Source organism: Myotis nattereri (assembly GCF_964212035.1).
Source record: "Myotis nattereri genome assembly, chromosome: 1".
Classification (NCBI taxonomy): domain Eukaryota; kingdom Metazoa; phylum Chordata; class Mammalia; order Chiroptera; family Vespertilionidae; genus Myotis; species Myotis nattereri.
The window spans coordinates 43,082,949-43,102,420 of NC_138075.1; the positions used below are offsets into that span (position 1 = coordinate 43,082,949).

Genomic DNA, 19,472 nt, shown 5'->3' on the forward strand with positions numbered 1-19,472 from the left:
GGCGCAGGGGGGAGGGGGGGCATGAGCCAGAGAGGGAGACCCCCTACATTTTGCCCAGGGTGGTTCCGGTGTGACTACTGTCCTTCTCTCTTTGGACCCCGAATTTTTGGGGAGGCAAGAGAGGATGCTGACACAGTCAAAAGCCAGAGGAGAACAGAGCGGCTGGAAATACACACACTGCACACTGACCACACTGGAGAATCTGCCCAGACCTGCGGAGGACACCTCACTACACAGCCAGGGCTGCGCTCAGATCGACAGAACCTGCTTCCCTGAGCTGCTGTCCTGACCCCGGACGTGGGTGGGAACCCCACATGTAACACGCCATAGAGGCGGGATTTAAAGGAGCCCTCCCTCCTCAAAGAATCGATGGGTAAAGGATGAGAGACGGAGTCCCTCTGTCCCCGAACAGCGATGTCTGACCCGCCCCTTCCCTGCCTCCCAACCTGAACCATGGTTTGCGAGGCCAATTGCCAGGCTCCAGTGCTGAGCCCCCTGAGCCCGGCAGGGGACTCGTTCTCCCCACCGTCCCGCTCTAGCCTCGGCAGTGCTGTGCATGGAGGAGATCTTCACAGAGTGCAGGCTACATAAACCCAAACAAACGAAACATTTGAAAGCAATTTTGGACTCACACCTAGTTTGACCCCAAAAGGCAAATGGCAACCACTGCCGCACGCTCTGTGGCTGGGCCTCACTTCTGAGCACCCCCAGGTGAGGGGCGCCGGCTCCCCTGCGCAGCGGAATTGATTCGTAGGACCCCGCCTTGCACCGCTGGTTGCAGGCTGGGCCATTTAGAGCGAAATGAAATCAAATCGTGCACAGCCTATTATTTAGACGTGAGAACCCCCGGGCACCGGGCTGGGAGGGCACGCCAGCAGGTTTTCCCTTCGGTGCCTGGCCCGGGCGTGGCTCCCACAAAGACCCTGCGCACCTGCCAGCCGATGCCTGGCATTCCACCGCGGCCTTTTTAAACCCTTGGTTTTTCTAGCGATTAAACTGCAAATCACCTGCGGAAAGTGATCGGGAATTCTGGCTGGTGGTGAAGAAGTGGATTTTGTTAGCAGGCGAAGGGGCGAGGCAGAGTCTGCATTTCCTGTCCAGATCTCATGGCATCCTCACGGCCCAGTGAGGGAGGGCCTGCTATGGTTCCCATTTCACAGAAAGGGGAACTACGGCCTGAGGAGGGGAAGGCATATACCGAGATCCCAGAAATAGTGGGAGCAAGGCTGAAACTTTTAAAAAATATTTTTATTGATTTCAGAGAGGAAGGGAGAGAGAGAGAGAAACATCAATGATGAGAGAGAATCATTGATCGGCTGCCTCCTGCACTCCCCCACTGGGGATCAAGCCCACAATCCGGGCATGTGTCCAGACCCGGAATTGAACCGTGACCTTCTGGTTCACAGGTTGATGCTCAAACACTGAGCCACGCCAGCCAGGTGCAAAGCTACCACTTAAATGCAAACATGAGACTCCACCCCCAGCCTCTTCCACTGTCATCGCTGCCACTCAGAGGGGCTGTTGGAGACGAAGCGCTCACCTCCTGGCCCACAGGGTGATTTTGGATTGTCACCGACTTCTCTCAGCCTCTGTCTCTTCTTCTTTAAAATGGCATTACGGGCTGAATTTTGTCCCCCACAAAATTCATATATTGAAGCCCTAATCCCCAGCACTTCAGAATGTAACCATTTTTGGAATATAGGGTTTTAAAAGTGGTGATTACGTTAAATCGAGGCCACTAAGGTGGGTCCCAACCCAATCTAACCAGTGTCCCTGTAGGAAGAGGGAATTTGGCCACACGGGGAGACACGGGTGTGTGTGCACAGAGGGGTGACCACAGGAAGAAGCAGTAAGAAGGGGACCATCTGCAAACCAAGGGGGTGGCTTTAGAAGAACCAACCGTGTTGGCACCTTGACCTAGGGCAGTGGTTCTCAACCTTCCTAATGCCGCGAGTTCCTCATGTTGTGGTGGCCCCCAACCATAAAATTATTTTCGTTGCTACTTCATAACTGTCATGTTGCTACTGTTATGAATCGTAATGTAAATAGCTGATATGCAGGATGTATTTTCATTGTTACAAATTGAACATAATTAAAGCATAGTGATTAATCACAAAAACAATATGTAATTATATATGTGTTTTCCGATGGTCTTAGGCGACCCCTGTGAAAGGGTTGTTTGACCGCCAAAGGGGTAGCGACCCACAGGTTGAGAACTGCTGTTCTACGGGGTCAATAAAAGAAAAAAGGAGACACATGTAATACTTTCAATAATAAAGACTTACATAATAAATAAATAAATAAATAAATGAATAAATAGAAAATGGTTCTATTTCTACCTTGACAATATCCCTTCATGACAAAAACAATATGTAAAACTCTGATTTTTATATAGCTGAAGTCAGCTAAATGTCAAAGACAACTAAATTCAGTTATTATTGCACATCTGGATGTTATAATAATGGATTAGTGATATTTGGAAGAGTAATAAAATAAAAACATACATAATTTGTGAATTACTACATGTTTATTCCATAGTTTCTTTGTCTTGCTTTCATTTCAGCAGAATTATGAGTTATATTGTTGTAATGAACATTATCACAAAATTTGTATTCTATTAGCAGTGATGCCAATTTACAACACTATTCTTAGTCATTGAGTCTTAGTTTGTTTTTTTAATTAATTTCATTTGGAAGAAATTTCTGCCAAGTTACTGCTCAGTTCTGTTACATATTCTTAAAGCCATGTTTAGAATCAGAAATGAACTATAAATTTTACATATTAAGTTTAAACATTGTAATGAAGTTGCATAATTATAATTTAGAAGAAATTAAATATTTTAATTTAATATGGATCACCAGGTTTTATATTGCTGTTTCTACTCTCTCTTAATGGCACTTATTTGGCATTCCCATTGTGTGACTAAGAATAGTTTATGGTCAGATTTGTTATGCATTTCAACAAGCTATCCCATCGTGGAGAGGATTCAGAGAATGTCTGCATAATCTTTGAATTGTTCCAAAGGAAGCCATCGATTTTCCTAGTAAGAAATTGCAACCATGTGCTGCCATTTCTGGCTCGAAGATTGCTTTTGGATTTTTGGTCCCATTCTGACCTTGTGTTTGTTTTCTATTGTTGCCATAAGAAATTACCACAAACTTGGTGGCTTAAAAAAGAAAATACGTTTATTATCTTACAGTTCTGTAGGATCGAAGTCTGGTGTGGGTCTCAGGCTAAAATCAAGGTGATAGAGGCTCAGGGGTGGGGGGCAATCTGCTTCCTTGCCTTTTCCAGCTCCCACAGACCACTGGTAGCATTCCTTGGCTCCCGGCCCCTTCCTCCATCTGCAAAAGCCAGCAATGTTGGGTCTCTCGACTATCCTTCCACAGTCACAGTTCCCCTGCCTCTCTCCTGCCTTCCTCTTCCACGTGTAAGGACCCTTGTGATGAGCTGGGCCCACCTGAAAAGCCCAGATGGGACTCCTATTGTAATGTTATCTGATGAGCAACTTGAATTCCACCTGAGACCCCGATTCCGCTGTGCTGTGTAACCTGATACAGTCAGAGGTTCTGGCGATTAGGACTCGGACATCTTTGGGGGCCATTTTTCTGCCTACCCCAGACTTTCTAATCATGTTATACCGTTACCGCAGGCTTGCCCACGGCAGATTTTTCAAACAATGCCTATAACTGAAAACCGTTTTCCTAGTCCTTAAATCAAAGACTGCCTTTTATAACAAATGTGAACCCGAGGGGACACTTCCTTGTGTCAGCTTCCTCACGCTCATCTTCTGTGTCGGCGCCCGGGATGGTGCCAGCCATTCAACAGGACTTGGCCCAGGTGCCCCCTACCTGAACGGAGTCAGAGTTACTTTTTTGTGTTTTTTTAAATATATTTTATTGATTTTTTTTACAGAGAGGAAGGGAGAGGGATAGAGAGTTAGAAACATCGATGAGAGAGAAACATCGATCAGCTGCCTCCCGCACACTCCCCACTGGGGATGTGCCTGCAACCAAGGTACATGCCCTTGACCGGAATCGAACCTGGGACCCTTCAGTCCACAGGCTGACGCTCTAGCCACTGAGCCAAACTGGTTAGGGCCAGAGTTACTTTTTAAAGGCATTTTATGTCTTCTTTTTTTCACTTTATTGTTCATTAAATTACGAATCTCCTTTAGATCCTCCATCCTAGATAGTAATAATTTGTTTCATTGCTCTTTATCCTTCTTATATGTTTGGCCAGCAGACATGTACCACTGTCTTTTATAAATACTGTGCTGCATGTACAGCACGCATCCTTACTGGATATTGGGCAGTTATGTTTTAGAGAATATCACACCAGTGTTCTAAATTAGCACTTACCTGTAATGGCTTGATACCAACAACAGTTGTCTGTTAGAGTTCAAGTAATTGCATATGGGTTGTGGCAAGTGATGTTTAATTGGGAACCTAAGCAGGGTCCTGCAGGAGACAGTGCTTAGTGTCCAACCCAGGGCCAGGCACACGGCAGGCACTCACTCAGTGAAAGGTTAAAGTGGATGCAGCCGTTCTCGCCCTGCCTTCTTCCCTCCCGGCTCTCTCCAGGCCTTCTGCCCAGACAGTTCACTAGGCTTCTCAGTGGTCTCTATCCCCTGCCCTGGCTTTTCATGCCCATGTTTTTGGGTTCATTTTGTCCCATTTAGGGAACCTCCCCTTCTGTGATGAACTGATTCTAGGCAGGGAGGTGGCAGCAGGATGCTGAGGCAGGAGCCTGGGTTAGGAAGCTGCAGCATCAGCATGCCCAGGGAGCTGGTCAGAAATGCACTCTTCGCCCTGGCCAGGTAGCTCCATTTGTTAGATCATCCCGATCTGCCAAGATTTCAGGTTCAAGGGCCCTGTACAAGAAGCAACCAATGAATGCATAAATAAGTGGAACAACAAATCTTTCTCTCTCTCTCTCTCTCTCTCTCACCCCCATCTCTCTTTCTCTCCCAACCCCCCTCCCCCAAATAAATTTTAAAATGTAAAAAAAGAAAAAAAAAGAAATTTGGACTCTATCCTAACCCCACACAATTACAATAAGACCCCCAGGTGACCTGCAGGCACCTGCAGAGAAAGTTTGAGAGACCTTGGCTTAGGGACTTGACCACCCAACCTTACCACCTGTGTACCAGTCCACTCGGACTGCCAAGGCACAGTATAACAAAGTGCACAGACTGACTGGCTGAAACAACAGAAGTTTATTTTCTCATGTTCTAGAGGCCAGAAGCCCTAGGTCAGCGGTTCTCAACCTGTGGGTCGTGACCCCTTTGGGGGTCGAACGGCCCTTTCACAGGGGTCGCCTAAGACCATCAGAAAACACATATATAATTACATATTGTTTTTGTGATTAATCACTATGCTTTAATTATGTTCAATTTGTAACAATGAAAATACATTCTGCATATCAGGTATTTACATTATGATTCATAACAGTAGCAAAATTACAGTTATGAAGTAGCAACGAAAATAATTTTATGGTTGGGGGTCACCACAACATGAGGAACTGTATTAAAGGGCCGCGGCATTAGGAAGGTTAAGAACCACTGTTCTACCCAGTCCTGCTTCCCTCAATTCCTCCAGGTGTTGTTCCTGAGAACTCACCCTGATAAACTTCCTGCACACAGATCTTTGTTTCTGGGGAGCCCAACTTAAACATCGCCCTTTCTTCCCCTCCTGTGGCAAACCAGAGGCCACATGCTCCAGACAGTGCAACTACAAGACGGTAGATCTCCCATCTCCCACTTCCCCACTGAGCACTTAGTTATGTGAAGTGAATGTGAGATAAAACTTTGCCATGTTAAGTCATTGAGCTATCTGGAGGAATTTTAAAAAAATTTATTTTTATTATTCACAGTCCCCCAACCCTCTCCTCTTTCCCCCTCCATCCAGCCCCCACTACACCCCAGGTCTTCACCACACTGAAATCTGTCCGTCTGTTCCATGCGTCCATGTCTCTGGACCTATTTTGTTCATCAGATTATTCTGTTCACTAGATAACACATGTAAGTGTGGTCATCTGATATTTGTCTTTCTCTGACTGGCTTATTTCACTTAGTATAATACTCTCCAGGCCCATCCAGGCTGTCACAGAATGTAAGAGATCCTTCTTTTTTACAGCCGCATGATATTCCATTGTGCAAATGTACAACTTTTTATCCACGCATCTACTGTGGGCACTTGGACAGATTGTAAATAATGCTGCTATGAACATTGGGGTACATATATTATTTCTGATGGGTGTTTGGGATTCTTAGGCTATATTCCCAGAAGGGGGATCGCTGGGTCAAACGAAAGTTCCATTTTTAATTTTTTGAGGAAACTCCATACTGTTTTCCACAGTGGCTGCACCAGTCTGCGTTCCCACCAGCAGTACACGAGGGTTCCTTTTTCTCCACATTCTTACCAGAACTGTTGTTTGTTGATTTGTTAATTGTAGCCGTTCTGGTAGGTGTGAGGTGAATACCTCACTGTAGTTTGAATTTACATCTCTCTGATGACTAAGTGACATTGAGGAGGTTTTTTTCCCCATATATCTCTTGGTCAACTGTATGTCCTCTTTGGAGAAGTGTCTATTTGTCCATTGGCCACTTATTAATTTATGGGGAGAAATTCTGAAAGTCAGCATAGTTTAGCCCTTTCTGCCTAGTATAGTTATTCCTATTAAAACAGCTGGAGTAGCCACAAAACCAATAAATATAGAGCATATTTCTAAATAGAGTTATAAAAGAAGTGAAGGGGAAAATAGAATGTTAAAAGGAAAATAGAGAACAAGAATATGAAACTCAATCCAAAGAAAGCAAAAAAGCAAAGGATAACTAAACAGAGAAAACAGGACAAATGGAAAGCACTTAAGATGATCGAAACAAATGCAAATATGTCAATACTTGTTATAGATATAATCAGACTAAACTGTCCAGTTAACAACCAATACTGTCAAACTAGATAAAATCCAACTATGTGTCATTTACATGAGACACAGTTACAATATAAGGACAGGGAGGGATTGAAAGTCCAAGGAAGGAAAGAAAGAAACCAGACAAATACAAAACCACAAAGCTGGAGTGTCTGCGTGACGGTCAGATTCAAGACAAAAAGCGTTACTAGACACAAAGAGAATCCCTACGAAATAATAAGAAATTTACTTCCCCAGGAAGATATAACGATTATAAACTTGGATATACCTAAAAAACACAGGCTCAAAATATATAAAGTAAAAATTTACTTATCTACAAGGAATAATTCACAAATCTGCTATCATAGTGGAATATTTTAATACATCTCAATTATGGTAGATGAAGCTGAACAAAATTAGTAATAATATAAAATTATTTGACCTTGTGGGACATACATGGAATGCTGCCCCCAGCTATTGGAGACTATAAATATTTTCAGGTACACTTAGAAGACTTATGAAAATTGATCATGTGTTAGATCATATAGCTAGTCTGAACAAATTTCAAGGCCTGGAATAATACAGAGGGCATTCAATTAAGTTAAATCAATAACATTAAAACTCCATTTTACACTTGGGAATTAAAAAATAAACATGTCTAAGCAATCATAAGTCACATAAAAAATCAAAATGGACATTAGAAATTAATTAGAATAGCACATATAGGCTGAAGTTAAAGCAATACGGAATCAGATATAAGGCAGCGATTAACTTAAGAAGTCAGAGGAGGAACAGAAAATAAAATAAACCCAAAGTAGAAAAAATTAACCATAATAAAGGAACCCTAGCCAGTTTGGCTCAGTGGTTGGAGCATCAGCCCACGGACTGAAGGGTCCCGAGTTCGATTCCAGACAAGGGCATGTACTTCAGTTGCAGGACTGGTCCCAGGCCCTAGTCAGGGTGCATGTGGGAGGCAACCAATCAATTTCTCTCACATCAATGCTTCTCTCTCTCTCTCTCACCCTCCCTTCCACTTTTTCTAAAAATCAATGGAAAAAATATCCTCGGGTGAGGATTATCCCAAACAAAACAAAACAACAATGGAATTGGAGATATAAAATACATAATAGAAGCTCCACTGAGTACAAATTTGCCTCTTTTCAAATATTAAAAAATACAAATTGGCAAGATTAATCCAGAAGAGAGAAAAACAAAAATCACATGATTATGCCAGTAGATGCAGAAAAAGCATTTAATAAGATCCAATACCCTTTCATAATAAGAAAGCACTCAAAAAATAGGAACAGAACTTGTTCAACCCAATAAAGCCCATCTATGAAGAACCCACAGGTAATGTACTTCTTTGTGTGTGTGTGTGTCTCTCTGAAGGGTTTTTTCCACTTAACCCCCTTCACCTTTTCATCCAGCCCCCCAACCACCCACTAACATACACACTTACTGAAAGAAAAAGAAGAGCTTTCTCCTTAAGATTAGGAACAAGACCAGGATGCCTGCTCTCACTGTTTCTATTCAATATCATAGAGGAGGGTCTAGCTAGGTCAACCTGACAAGGAAAAGAAATAAAAAGCATCTAAACTGGGAAGGAAGAAGCAGAAGTGTTTGTAGATGACATGATCTTACATATAGGAAATCTTAAAGGATGCACTAAAAAACGATTGGAACTAATAAATGAGTTCAGCAAGGTTGCAGTATATCAGATCAATATACCAAATTCAGTTTCATTTCTATATACAAGCAGTGAACAGTCTGAAAATCAACTTAAGGGAACAATTTCATTTATAACAGCATCAAAAACAATAACATATTTAGAAATAAATTTAACAGATTATTTTAATGGTATAAGACCTGTACACTTAGAACTACAAAACATCACTGAAAGAAATTAAAGAAGACCTAAATAAATGCAAGGACAACCCATGTTCATGGATTAAAAGAGTTAATATTATTAGAATGATAACGCTCCCCAAATTGATCAACAAATTCAATGTAATCCCTATCAAAATTCTGTCTTTGTGTGTGTGTGTGTGTGTGTGTGTGTGTGTGTGTGTGAGTGTAGAAACTAACAAGCTGATCCTTAAATTCATATGGAAATGCAAGGAATCCTGAACAGCCAAAACAATCTTGAAGAACAACAACAAAGTTGAAAGTCTCACATTTCCCAAAACTTATTACAAAGCCACATAATCAAGACAATGTGGTAGTGGCATAAGAATAGACAAATAGATCAATGGAATAGAACTTACAGTACAGAAAGAGCCCTTGTATTTACAGTCAATTGATTTTTAATAAAGGTGCCAAGGCAATTTAATGAAGAATAGTCCTTCTAACATATGGTCCTGGAACTACTTGATACTCATACATAAAAGAAAAGACTAAAGTTGGAATCTTTTCTCACGCCACATGTAATAATTAAAAAATGGATCACAAAAGAGATAAAACTCTTAGAAGAAAATATGAGTAAATCCTCATGACCGTGCTATCATCAACAAACGACAAGTGCTGATGAGGATATGGAGAAAAAGGAACCCTCCTTCACTGCTGGTGGGAATGCAGACTGGTGCAGCCACTGTGGAAAACAGTATGGAATTTCCTCAAAAAATTAAAAATGGAACTCCCATTTGACCCAGTGATCCCACTTCTAGGACTATATCCCAAGAAACCAGAGACACCAATCAGAAAGGATATATGCACCCCTACGTTCATAGCAGCACAATTCACCATAGCTAAGATTTGGAAACAGCCTAAGTGTCCATCAGCAGATGAGTGGATTAAAAAGCTGTGGTACATCTACACAATGGAATACTACGTTTCTGTAAAAAAGAAGGAGTTCTTACCATTTGCAACAGCATGGATGGAATTGGAGGGCATTATGCGAAGCAAAATAAGCCAGTCAGAGAAAGATAAATATCACACCATCTCACTCATTTGTGGAATATAATGAACAACATAAACTGATGAACAAAAATAGATAGAGACAGAGAAGCACTGAACAGGCTGTCAAACTTCAGTGGGAAGGCGAGGTGGGGGGTCAGAGATCAATCAAAGAACTTGTATACATGCATACAAGCATAACCAATGGACACAGACACTAGGAGGGTAAGGGCATGTGCAGGGTAGGGGGATGGTAGGGGGAATGGCTGCGGGGAGGTCAATGAGGGAAAAAGGAAACATATGTAATACTATATGTAATACTTTAAACAATTAAAAACAAACAAACAAAAAATCTTCATGACCGTGGATTAGCCAAAGGTTTCTTATATATGACACCAAAAGCACAAGGAACAACAACAATAAAATAGGTGATATCAAAATTTAAAACTTTTGTGCTTCAAAGGATATCATCAATAAAATGAAAAAAATTAACACGTAGAATGGAAGAAAATGCTTGCAAATCATAAGCTGATAAAGGACTTGTGTCCAGAAAATATAAATATCTTTTACAACTCAACAGTAAAAACACAATTGGCCCAATTTAAAAATGGGCAAGTGACTTGAGTAGACATTTCTCCAAAGATATACAAATAGCCAATAAACACATGAAAAGATGTTCAACGTCACTAATCATTAAGGAAAAGCAAATCAAAACTACAATGAGAGCCTGGACAATGTGGCTCAGTGGTTGAGCTTCCACCTATAAACCAGGAGGTCACGGTTCAATTCCTGCTCAGTGTACATGCCTGGATTGTAGGCTCCATCCCAGTGTGGAGCATGCAGGAGGCAGCCGATCATGATTCTCTCTCATCATGGATGTTTCTATCTCTCCCTCTTTCTTCCTCTCTGAAATCAATAAAAAAAAAATATATATATAAATAAAAAATATATATATTTAAAAAAACTACGAGATACCACCTCATACCCCTTAGGATGGCTACTATGTATTAAAAACAAAACAAAACTCAAAACAACAGTGTTGGTGAGGATGTGGACAAATTGGAACCCTTGTGCTTGTCGATGGGAATGTAAAATGGTAGAGCCACTGTGGAAAACAGAATGGTGGTTCCTCAAAAACTTAACAATTACCAAATGACCCAGCAATTCCACTTCTGGGTATATACCCAAAATAATTGAAAGGAGAGTCAAAGTATTCACAACAGCTAAAACATAGAGGCAAGTCAGTGTTCATGGAGAGAGGAAGGGATAAACAAAATGTGGTATATACGAACAACGGAATATTATTCAGCCCTAAAAAGGAAGTAAATTCTGACATATGTTACAACATGAATGAACCTTGAGGACATTATGTTAAGTGAAATGAATAAGCCAGTTATGAAAGGACAAATATTGTCTGATTCCACTTATATGAAGAACTAGAGTAGTCAAATTCATAAAGACAGAAAGTATAATGGTAGTTGTCTGAGGCTGGGGGGAGGGGAAATGGGAGTTATTGTTTAATGGATGTCGAGTTTCAGTTTTATAAGATAAAAAGAATTATGGAGATGAATGGTGGGGGCAGTTGCACAACATGTGAATCTATGTAATACCACTGAACTGTGCACTTAAAAATGTTAAGATGGTAACTTTGATGCTAAGTATATTTTACAATAAAAAACTTCAGCACAGAGTTACCACATGACCCAATAATTCCGCTTGCAGGTGCGTACCTAACAGAACTAAAAATACGTCTACATAAAAACTAGTACACAAATGTTCACAGCAACATTACTCACAATAGCCAAAAAATTGAATTAACTCATGTGTCCATCAACTGATGAATGAATAAAAAACCATGGTGTATCTACATAATGGAATATCATCCCGCCATAACAAGTAAATGCAGTATTAACACGTGCTACTGCACAGCTGAACCTTAAAACCATTGTGCTAAGTGCAAGAAGGCATTTGCCAAAGGCCACCTATGGTATGAGCCCATTCATATGAAATGTCCCAAACAGGCAAATCCATAGAGAGAGGAAGTCAATTAATGGTTGCCATAGGCCTGGGAGCAGGGGTGGAGGGGAGATGTCTGCTAACTGGTAGTTTCTTTCTAATGTGATGAAAATGGTCTAAAATTGATTGTGGTGATGGTTTTCTGCAACATGCTTTGTGTATGTAAACATACTAAATACCACTGCACTGTATAATTTTAAAGGGTGAATTTTATGGTATGTGACATGTTTCAACAAAGCTGTTACATAAAACAATTTTTCCACAAAAAAATTCAGCTATAGAATTAAGTTGTTCCCTGAACAATTTTACAGGTTGCCATTAATGTAGACAAAAAGGTGAGTGGTGCTCCCTTGGAGTAGGCTAAATGGTGGCCCTGCTCAGACATTTTACAGATAAATCCTACCAAACACTCAGAAAAGTGTGATTCTAATATGATAAATTTTTCCATACAATAAATAAGCAACATTCTTCAACTTGTTTGTGGTTGGCATAATCTTAATTCCAAATCCAGGCAAAGGGTAGTATAAGAAGGAAAAATTATAGGCCAGCTCATTAAATAGATTTAAGGATCCTAAACAAAATATTAGTTTATGGATTCCAGCAATAGATTAATAGAATATTACACCATGACCAAGTTGTATTTAAATGCAAGGTTAGTTTAACATTAGTAATCAATCAATGTAACTCACCACATTAACAGTTTAAATGAGTCCTATATGACCACCTCAAAAGATATAGATACAGAGGGGGGGAAAGGTCTTGTAAAAATTCCTAATTAGCGAAAAAAAAATCCTAGGAAACTAGGGATAAAGAAGATTATCCTTAACCTGATAAAGATTATTTACTTTTACACACACACACACACACACACACACACTAACATTCTCTTAAATGATGAAATGTTGAAAGCATTTCTTTTGATTACAATAAAGAGGACACCAAGATAACTGCAATCGAGACTGCTATTGCATCTTACTAAGCTCCCAGGTAATTCTGATGCTGGTGATCCAAGCATCCACTGAGAAATCCTGGGCTAGAGGAACCATTTCCCTGTTGAGATGGCTCCTTGCTCCTGGGCGCCCAAGTCCACCCACCTACCCAACACCACTCCCAGCCATTTGCTGGCCTATGCCTCCATTCTTTCATAATAATCCCACTGTTTTATTTAATTTAAATATATATATATAATTTTAGAGAGAGAGGAAGGGAGAGGGAGACATAGAAACATTGATGAGAGAATGTGCCCTACGGGGACTCAAACCAGCAACCTCCTGGTGTCCGCTGCAACACTCAGCCAAACCAGTGAGCCACGCCGGCCAGGCTGTTCTGTTTAATTTTTCTTGGATCTTCACAATAGCCCTGTGAGGCTGGCCTACCACATACTGCCTCCTTTTTACAGATGAGGAAACTGAGGCTTAGAGAGTTTCCAGTCTTGTCGGAATTCCCACAGTAAGGGGCAGAGCTGCAGGGCGAGGCTGGGAGATTGATTCTCTTTGCAAAGCACCTCAGAAGATCCCCTGCCTTGTGCCCTGAACTCAGGCATCTGGGCCGGTCATGTGCCTACCTGTAACCTGCAGGCCAAGGCTGTAGTTAATAAAAGATTTCTCAATTTGACACAAAATGCCCTTGTTTCGTGTCAACGTGTCATGCTGTATCCATGTGAACTGCTATCTGGACATCACTATTGTCTCTAAATTGGGTCTGTGTAGGAATCAATGCCTAGATATTTCTTCTATCCCTTAGCTATTTGTTCAAATCTTTAATAACTGGCGAACATACCCAGGCCTGTTTTTAGCTACAAGGGAGACTAGAAATTAGGAGGCATATACCCAAGTCCCACCTTGTAAGGAAAGGGAGAAACTGCCCTTTCCTGTGAGGAATCTCTCAGCCAGGAATGTGCCAGAATTATAATTCTGACAATGCCGAGAGGTGGTGGGTGTCCTGCTCTCCCCGGCCCCATGGGTGAGGCTCCGAGAGGGTGGGGAAGTGCCTCGGGCCACACAGCTGGTTAATATACAGGGCAGAGGTCCTAACCAACAGCTGGAGGGCCACGGGGAAGGGAGCGGACATCTGCAGCTGGTTGAAGGAGGAAGCCAGAAAGGGGAACAGAGCGTAGGGCAGTGATGACGAACCTCTGACACGCGAACTCATTTTTTTGGTTGATTTTTCTTTGTTAAATGGCATTTAAATATATAAAATAAATATCAAAAATATAAATCTTTGTTTTACTATGGTTGCAAATATCAAAAAATTTCTATATGTGACACGGCACCAGAGTTAAGTTAGGTTTTTACAAAACGCCGACACGCCAAGCTCAAAAGGTTCCATCACTGGTGTAGGGGGTAAGAAAGCCTTCTTCAAACAGGGGTCAAGAGAATGTCCAAGCTGGTGAGGAGGCTAAAGAGACCACCGGTGTGGCTAGAGAAGAGGGTGCAGGACGGGAAACCGAGCAGGAGGTGGGTAGGAGCCAGGCCTGCCTAATACCAGGCTAGGAAGCCTGGGTTCGAGTCTGTGTGAGGGGCTGCTCAAAGTCTCCTGCCCACATGCTCTATTGATCCAAGTCAGCTGGAGGACTTAGGAAAGTCAACAACAATGATGGCAGCCAATATTAGTTCGCCATATGCCAGGCACTTCACACGAGTTATCTCACTTAACCCCCAGCATACTCCTAGGAAGCAGATACTAGTATCCCCCCATTTTACAGATGGGGAAATTGAGGTAGGCAGATTAGGTATCTTGCCCAAGGTCACTCTGCAGACTGTCTTGGGATCCACAGAATCCACCAAAAGTAAGCTTAACATTTATATGAAGTCTCCTATTTTATTTTTTTATGCAAATTATGCATTTTTCTCTTTAATATACTTGCACCTGTTTTAATACCAAAAATTGCCTTTCCCTTCTCTCACCAAATCCTCCTGTAACACTACCTTCCAGGTGGGTGGAGTCACTCTGTGTTCTCATCTGGGGCAGGAACCGTGGGCATGATGCTGGGAAGCCCAGTAGTGGGTGTGGGAGCCCAAGGAAGGTTTTGATGTTGGTTCTCCACCTCTGGTTAGTGCCATTTTACTAAAAAGGGTACTGCCATCTCCCTCATTTACAGAAACTGGACAGAGAAGACATGTTCATCTTTTTAGCGTCCTGAAGTTTCCTGGTCCTCGTCTTTGGAGTTCCAGCAGGTTACCCAAAGCTCCCATTGAGACCACTCTCCACTTCTTTCCTGCACATGCTCTGAACCCGACCTTGACCGGAACACCCAGGGAGATGTCCGATGATCACCATCCTGAGTCCCACCCCTGCCCTGAGATCTCCCATCTCCAGGTCTTTGCTCACACTGTTCCTCCCACCTGGAATGCTCTTCCCGCAACCCGCACAACACATCTGAAAGGCGGCCCTTCACTGGGCTGTCCCTCCCCGCTTCCCCTAACCTGCCGTCAGTGCCCAATCCCTCCTCTGACCCTATCTGTCCCTCTCTTGGGACACACCCTCACCCACTTTGCAACAGAGGTGCTCGTGCAAGGGCAGGATTTGTGTGTGATTATTCCACAGAGTCATGCCTTGTACAGAGCAGGCAGTCAGTAAAAACGTAACGCGTGAATGGGCCAAAGAGTCACCTTGCGATCCCACCAATCACAGCCACCAGTGCTCTCTCTGTGGGTAGATCAGCCACCTAAACCCTCGCACCAGGAAGGCAAGTGGATGGCCCTGTGGGACCCGAGGCAGGCGCTCTGCTCAACAGCCAGGCAACCCCGCTTCATTCTGATGCGTCTGTTACCTGCTGCATTCCTCACGTCTTCCCACCAACAGCCCTGCGTCGTCTTCGGTTTCCCCTCAGTGTCATCTTGCCGGCATCACCCAGCTTCACCCGCTGTCAGGGAGAGCGCCTGGCGGTGCATCTCCTCCTAGCCTTCCATTCACGCTGCTGTGGAGCGCTGTCCGCCTGGCGGTCGACCACGTGCCAAGGAGCGCCCCCTCCCCCCGGGACCCCCTCCCGGTGAGAAGGCCCGCCCTGGGCTAACGCTTCTCCAGTCAAAGAGCAAGGAAACTGGACACCGGAATGAGGGCATCGCGCAGCCGTGTTTTCCGTGCAAGGGAAGGAGGGCTGGCCCCAGCTGGCCAGAGCACAGCTCACCAGAAGGCCGGCCTCACCGAAGGCGTGCTTAACGTGCAGGCTGCCAGGAGTCCCCGGTGTTCTGGGACGACTGCCCCTGAGTTCCCAGGCTCAGGAGACCAGGGCAGGGCGAAGGCCCACCAACACCCTTCTCACCACCTTGACCCCTGCCCGGCCCGGGCCTCCTGTAAGTGATGGGGACCACAGCAAAGCATGTGCTGGGTGTCTTCACCTCGGGCCCGAGTCCAAGCACCCAAGGGAGGATCTAAAAAAACCCTCTGCCCAGCAAGATGATGGTGGCTTCACCTCCTCCGCTCAAATCTGTAGTCTCAGCGACGTCACTTCAGGATAAAATACAGATGTCACAGGGAAGGGTTATGCCAGCGGTTCTCAACCTGTGGGTCGCCACCCCTTTGGCGGTCGAAGGACCCTTTCACAGGGGTCGCCTAAGACCATCCTGCATATCAGATATTTACATGACGATTCGTAACAGTAGCAACATGATAGATATGAAGTAGCAACGAAAATAATTTTATGGTTGGGGCACACAACATGAGGAACTGTATCTAAAGGGCCAGAAGGTTGAGAACCACTGGGTTATGCCATAAACAGTTTCGGGAGCACTTCCATTTCCAGGCTGGGTGTAAGTGAAGGAACAGGAAGCTCTCCCCCGCGAGGAGTCTGGGAGGAAGGCTTTGAAGAGAGCGGGCCTGCACAGAGCTGACTGAAGACAGAGCCATCCCCGGTTGCAGAGGCCACATCCTCGCCACCACCTGGAACTCAGCCATGCGAGGGAGGGCACCTACCTGGGGCATCTGGTCTATGCTGAACAGCCTGGGCAGTTTCAGGCTCAGCATCTTGAGGCCGGGCGGGGAAGGCCAGTGGGTGGTCGCCGCTCTCCGTTACCGGGCCTCACTCGAAGGGCTCACATGGCCGGGGGAGCCTCTGGCCACGGGTGCCCGGCTGCTTCCCTGAAAGAGGAGCGGAAAGAAACCCGGTCGGTCTTAGCCCAACTCCAGCCGGATCAAGGCTGTCAGGTGTGAATGGATCAGACCTTGCTTACGATGGCAAAATAACCAGGCATTCCTAAAACCAAGAGGCAAACCAGAGCACTGGAGGCACTCCAGAGCACTGGAGGAAGGTATGAAATCGGAACATGGGCGATCACTAAACTATAGAGCTGGAATGGGCGGCAGAGGGCACCCCAGCCCCTCACACTGCACACGCGGGTCGGGGGGGGGGGGGTAACTTCCCCAGGTTGCACAGCTAGGGGAGGGCCAGGACTGCTCACTTCCCACTGCACCGCGTGCTGCCCCCGAACAGACGGTGGGACCCCACATCTGCGTCCACCCAGTGGGCAGAAGAGGACCGAGAGCCATGCTCCCAATCACCCAAGGAGAAGCAGCTCTTCCGGAAGGCAAACCAGAGCGTGTCTGCCCCAGCACAAAAGAACCAGACCAGGAAAACCCATCGCACTTGCTGGAGACAGAGCACCTCGGACTAACAAGGTTGCTTACATGTAGGAGTAAGACTGCTTAACAGCTGTGACTAATGTGAACTAGAGAAACTCAAGTCCCCGGGGCAGGCCCAAGAAACAGAAAAACACAAGCTGATTTAGCAAAGGAAGAGCAGAGCTCGGAATGTACCACAGTCCACGCTTCCTCTGCCCCATTAGCATTGGGCCCAAATCTGCCACCTCTAAAAGCCCCCTGAGGGCTGGGTCCCTGTCGCTGAAGCCCTCGGGCCCTGCCTGTGCCTCTGCCGTGGCCTGAGCCACATCCTCCTGCAGGGAAAGCCACCTGCCTGGGCCTGGTTCCCTGCTGTTGGAGAGGACACTCCGGATGCTTGGAAACTCAGGTGGTGCCTGGCTCATCCTGGGCCTTCATAAAACATGTATTTAATTCTGTTAATTTAAGCCATGCTGTTCCTCCTCTGAACGTAGGTGTGGGTTTTGTGTCTGTGTGGTTCGTTTACACTTTTACTTCTTATAGTTCTTTATGCTCTGGCATTATGTAGCAAAATCGGTTGTATTTGTTTCATTGTCATAAATGTGCCATCTTAACAACACTGATGTATTACTCACAATAGTCAAAAGGCGGACACAACACACAGGCCCATCAGCAGAAGGATGAACAAAAGAACAAGTAAACAGAGTGTGGCCGTACCATGGAATGTTATTCCTTTTTCAAGAAAAAAGAAGTTCTGACGCATGCTACAACATGGGTGGAGCTTGAACACATTATGTGAAGTGAGAGAAGCTAGTCACCAAAGGACAAGTGTATGGTTCCACTTCGTGAGGTGCCAAGAACAGGCAAACTCACGGAGACAAAAAGTAGAATAGGGGTTGGGTGGAGGGAAGACCGGGAAGTTTTGTAATGGGCATAGAGTTTCTGTTGGGGATGATGGAAAGTTCTGGAAATGGGTAGTAGTGATGGTTGTACGGCAACCATGTGACTATTCACTGAATTGTACACGTAAAATGGTTGAAAGGGTAAACGTTATGTTGCACATATTTTACCACATTAAAAAAGTTATGTAATATTTCCAAATTACAGAATAATTAAGAGAATACTTTTTTAAAGCACATGTACACTTTACCCAGGTTAAAAAAACGAAAGTTAATGCTTTGCAAACAAACAGCGCTGATGTGAGTGGGGCTCTGCGCACCTTGGCTTTCCAGGTCTCAGTCGCCAAGCCGGCAGCGCCACGGAGTCACCAGTGGCAGCACCCGAGATGGAGGCCCGGTGCTGGGGCATCTCAGGGGCACCAGCAAAACCCAGCCCCCGGCTGCGTCTCCACAGACCTGCCACCTTGGTCCTCTGGTTCTCCCCGGAGTCCCCCCAATGTCATGGGCAGGAAGAAGAAAAGAGATGGTCCCTGCTCTCACAGCACACACTATCCAGGGAGGATGACCACACGAAACATCAAAAGTGAGGGGTAACAGGGCCCCTGGTCAGATGGCAGAGCAGGCACATGCTGTGCTCGCCTCCTCCCGTCACCACATCAACATTACAGCACGGTCACCCCGGAGAACCGCCTGAAGACTAGCCGAACAGAACTCCGGTAACTAACGGGCTGAATGTCAACTGTAACTGAAAAAATAAAGTAAAATAATAAAAAAGTGAGAGGTAAGGCAAGTGGTACATGATTCACCCACGGCTTCATCCAGCCACTGTTCACTGCATTTTTATCATGTGATGAGGACGGGGGAGGGCTGAGGTGCAGCTGGTGACTCTCGGTGGGCTGCTCCAGCTTGAAGGAAAAGGTGAGAATTTAACGGACATGAACATGGTAGAGGTTTGTGACACACAGAATACGGGGGAGTGGGTATCCTCTGTACCATCTTATTTTTTGTTACATAGGAAAAAAGATAAATAAGGCTGTCCCTGTTCCCAAGAAATGTATAAAGAAAGAGATGAGACAGATATGCACCAAGCAACTAGCACAAGTCACCCTGAGAATAGGGGAGACCCTCACCTACTCTGCACCCAGCCCGTGAGGTCACCCTGCTGCCTGCTCTATCTCGTTCACCCTCACCACGCCA

General features: G+C 44.6%; 1 protein-coding gene across 1 annotated transcript in view; it reads right to left on the reverse strand.

The window, feature by feature from the left end:
• PAQR5 (progestin and adipoQ receptor family member 5) overlaps window positions 1-16,818 on the reverse strand; it is a gene marked incomplete at both ends in the record, with an annotated part of 37,971 nt that extends 21,153 nt beyond the window's left edge. The window contains one exon of the mRNA XM_081112103.1: window positions 16,735-16,818. Within this exon, the coding sequence (XP_080968229.1) occupies window positions 16,735-16,785 (51 nt within the window). The remainder of the gene's footprint in view (window positions 1-16,734) is intronic.
• Window positions 16,819-19,472: the final 2,654 nt, after the last annotated feature.